The sequence below is a fragment of the Verticillium alfalfae genome, genomic scaffold (genome assembly GCF_000150825.1).
Source record: "Verticillium alfalfae VaMs.102 supercont1.6 genomic scaffold, whole genome shotgun sequence".
NCBI classification, from domain to species: domain Eukaryota; kingdom Fungi; phylum Ascomycota; class Sordariomycetes; order Glomerellales; family Plectosphaerellaceae; genus Verticillium; species Verticillium alfalfae.
In genome coordinates, this window is record NW_003315033.1 from 1,719,180 (window position 1) to 1,723,344 (window position 4,165).

General features: G+C 57.4%; 1 protein-coding gene across 1 annotated transcript; it reads right to left on the bottom strand.

Moving 5' to 3' along the window:
- Positions 1-7: 7 nt before the first annotated feature.
- On the bottom strand, positions 8-946 carry VDBG_05639 (integral membrane protein; the record flags this gene model as incomplete). The annotated part of the gene is made up of 5 exons (XM_003004480.1): positions 8-513; positions 573-609; positions 669-688; positions 758-837; positions 924-946. The coding sequence occupies 5 exons, from the start codon at positions 944-946 to the stop codon at positions 8-10; spliced, it is 666 nt and encodes a 221-aa protein (XP_003004526.1).
- Positions 947-4,165: the final 3,219 nt, after the last annotated feature.

Consider the following 4,165-nt stretch of genomic DNA (forward strand, 5'->3'; position numbering starts at 1 on the left):
CAAGCCGTCAGCAAGATGCCTTTTCCTTGGCAGCGCAACAAGTAGCCGGAAGAATACTCACAGGGCACCCATGGACAGACACGGCAACACCAATCTTTTGCTTCAGCGGCAGCCTCAGCGTCTTCAGCACGGGCAGCGGGCACACGACGGTCGTAATGTCGGTGAAGATGCCCAGGCTCGCCTGCACAAAGTAGAAGACGGGCCGGTTGATACAGACGGCCGTCGTCGCGTGCTCAAGCGCCCACGATCCGGCAATCGGGTTGCAGCTGAAGACGTTGACGAGGGCGCAGGCGAGCGAGTAGCCGACGGTGAAGCCGAAGAGGACCCAGACGGTCCAGACCATCTTGCGCGAGGGGAAGATGCGCAGATAGAAGAGCAGGATCGAGCCCTTGGCGAAGCCTGTTGCAAGGCAAAAGAAGATGGCCGCCAGCACGTTCGTGAGCATAAAGTTGGGATAAAAGTCGGGCGTCATGGGCACGTTCCAAAGGTGCTTTCCGAGGCCCCAGTTGAGCACTACAACATCATGGATTAGTATACTGCATGTCGGTCGATGTCATGGTATCGAGACTTACTGTGCCACACAAAGGCGACGAGGGCTGTGCCGCAGAGCTGCAACTTGTTAGACGATATTCGAACGACATTTTAAGTTTCGATAAGGTTCGATTTACCAGGGCGCCGATCATGATGTCTAAGGGAAAACGCGAGTCAGCCTCAGAAGACCATGCCAAAATCCATAAAGCAGGGGTGCTTAACGTACAATCATCCAGGGAGACCATGCGGATAATGGCCGCTCTTGTCCAGATCCGCGCGACTGTCGAAAGAACGGCCAAGGCAAAGCTGATGCCCGACACGATCATGAGCGCAGTCGCTTGTGGCGCCGCAGTCGGATCACGCACATAGCCTCCGGCACGGGCGCAACGTACATAACCCCATCCTGCATCGACATGGTGTCCAACTGCGGAAAGAGGACAACAAGAAACAGTTGCCGTTGCGCTGACGAAAAGAAAGTCCTCGGTCGATGATGGACAGAGGAACCCAGAGAAGCAAGGAACAAGGCCCCGACCAAACAGTCAAGTGGGCAAACCAAGGCACAGGATGGGAATAAAGGGGAATTTAGGAACAAGAAGGGGAGGGAGAGAGAGAGAGATGGCGGAACGAGATTTCGAGACGAACGCCTTCGTACTCGGCGAGGGAACTGCCGACCGTTTGTATATTTTTGGGGGGACACTCCCGCCCTTCCATCTCTTTTTTTCGGGGGGGTGTAAAGATCGTTCTTCTTGTAAAAACAGGGTGGGGGGGGCGTTCCTTTTTCTTTGCCCGGCCTAACTAAAAACCGCGGCTTTCCCACCACCTTTTCCGCTAGGGGGAAGAAAAATTTTCTTTGGGGCTCGGCAGTCCTTCTTTCCCGATCCCCCCCCCCTTAATAAAGGGGCGGGTCAGGGCCGCGCGCCGGGCACACAAACCTTGCCATGGGAAACCGTTGCTGCGGTACCCCCCTCCCCCCCCCCCCTGGCCCGGCTCTTTTGCGTGCTGTGAAGGATCAGAGGCAAGAAGAGGATGGCTGTCTTCGCATGGTTCCCTCTGCGAAGATGACGGACGACCTCCCACGTAGAGCGATGTCGTCCTGGTGAGCTAAGGCACGCCACAACAGGGGCATGAGTGGCCAAGGAGGACCGAGGTGGTATTTGTGCAGCATGTATGTAACATTGTACGGAGACTTTCCTGTGCAGGCATCGCACCGCATATCGCCGGAGTCATTCCTCGTGGTGGCCAAGAACTGGTGTGGCAGGTCTTGGCTCGCCGTCCATGGTAGTGCTCATGTTGGAGGCAGATAGATGGGGCACGAGAGGCGCCCCATGGTGAAGAGAGGATGGGAAGAAAAGAAAAAAGCGGCCCCCGACCAACCTGTCGGTCCGCGTCTGCCGCCGATTGTGATTTGTATCAGCTAAGGTAAGGTAGAGGCGTGGGCTGCATGCTGACGACCCTCGGCATTGCTGCGAAGCCCGTCGCCGAGAGAGAGACGTCCTTACTTCGAGGCATGCAGATTAGGAAGGACCGGCTTGCCTCCCTCTCGGCCGATTGCCATGATCTCTGATGATACGAGATCGAAATGGGGGCATGGGTTTGGCCGCGTGCTTTGGTGTCCGGCCTGTTCCATCGTGATGGGTGCAGAGGCAAAAACAGGACAAGCTCAAGCGTCAACCGTCTCCATTCTTCATACAAAAATCATGCCATACTCAGGCAGGCCGGGATCAAGCCGTGTCGGCCGATTGGAAGGACGACACGCCAAGCTCCATTCTGTTCGTCTTAACCAGCAGTGTTTGTGTCCTTGTAGACAGGCGGGGGCTTGTTTGCTAGAAATTGATGCATACAGTCCAGCATCAGGGGTCCCCTTCAGATCACCTACCGGATTCTGTGGAGATTGATATGATCCAAGGGGTAGCCACTTCTCGGACGGATCCAAGGGAATGGTCAACGTCTGGTGACTTGGTTGATGCTCGGCAATGGAGACTTGCGAACAGGATCCATAAAGGGCTCAATGGAAGGAAAAGACAGACAAGTCATTAGATGACCCGGCGGTGCTGAATGTCTCCCCCGGACCTCAGCTGAGACACCGTAGTCTTGGCCTCCCGACTACATGAACTTTGTTTCTTCTCGATAGCCTCTGGGAAACGAGCCCCGGTCGGAGAGACGACACACACACACACAGAGAGAGACCAGAAGTGAAAGAGGGGCAATCAATGCTGTGCTGTGTGGCCAGGGGTCGCTACGAAGAACCACACGAAGGCCCCTGCATGGCGAATGGGGAGCTGCAAGCCTGATCCCTGTCGGCAGTGCAACCGAGGTCGACCTTTTCCCCCGGTTCTAGTGACGGCCCACGCCAATCAGCCCAGCGCCACCCCTCCCGGAATCGATTCCGACATGGGACGGGAGATGGCCCCTTCCAGGCGTCGTGAGATTTACAAGTACCTCAGCGGCCTTCCGCCCCCCCCTGGCCTGAATCAGTGGAGGTGGCATTGCCACCCCTCGGCGGATGGCGCAATGCGAAGGTTGCCAAACCCTCGCCCTCTCTCCCCGAGGAAGGGCCCTGCTGGATGTGAGCCAGGGGAGAGAGCGGAGGGTCGCTGGCCTCGGGAGGCAGGGCTAGCGAACGGGCACCGTCGACTTTCTAGAGCCCGCAGAGAACAAAAACGGCGCGCCTACCTAAGTGGACAGACGTGTGCGGCCCGCTGATAGCGCACCCCCAGCTATTGTCACCAGTGCGTATTTTCATCGTCTGATGGTGGAGCGTGGAAGAAGGGGGGGCGCATTGTGGCAGTAAAGATTCTATCATACCGGGGCCGCGGGACTCAGGTGAGCTGCCACATGGAGGTGTTACCTTGGGCAGGGCGGGTTTTGCTGTGCCGCGTGGGAAGGGCAATAAGGAAACCTGAGTCGTTGGCACAGATCTGAACCAGATGGACGGGAAGATGAGGGGAGGGAATGAGCGAACGAACGGGCCGGGTGGGAGATGTGGCGCTTCATGTGGTGTGATCGGGAGTTGAGAGCGAGATAAACATTGAACCAACGACCAACTCCAATGGAACATCCACCAACAGCCAACGAAGCCAACGACCATCGGCTGACAAAACGACATCCAACTTGAGTGTCAAGAGGAACACCGCTACCGATCAATCCATTGATCAGTGGTGCTTCTTTTTGAGTGCCTCGGGGGTTCTGCGAAGGCCGTCGACCGACCATCGACCTACCAACTCGGCAGGTCGGCCGTCCAGGGCCTGGACACTCCCCTGCCCGCCGCGCTCTCCTTGCAGAAGCATGAGAGGAACATGGGGCTGCAGGTCGCAATCATCACATGCAGCCGGCGTAGAAGAAGCCGGGGCCAGCCAGGGGGCCCACGTACGGTACCTGGGCTTCATACCCTGTCATAGTACGAATATCTCGTGGTCCTCCGCTGCGCTGCTGCTGCGGCCTTCCGCGCTATAAGCAATAAGCTCTCCACGAGGGCAGAATACTGCCAGGCCCCTGCAGAGGCCATGTCCCCCCAATCAGCGATACTACAGGTTCGGCGGCATACGCCACGCCAGTTGGTGCTGGTTAAGTCCGCAACATCGGCGTTGTTCCTGGAATCCGGCCAAGGCACACGATCTCCTCATCTCCGGTGGGA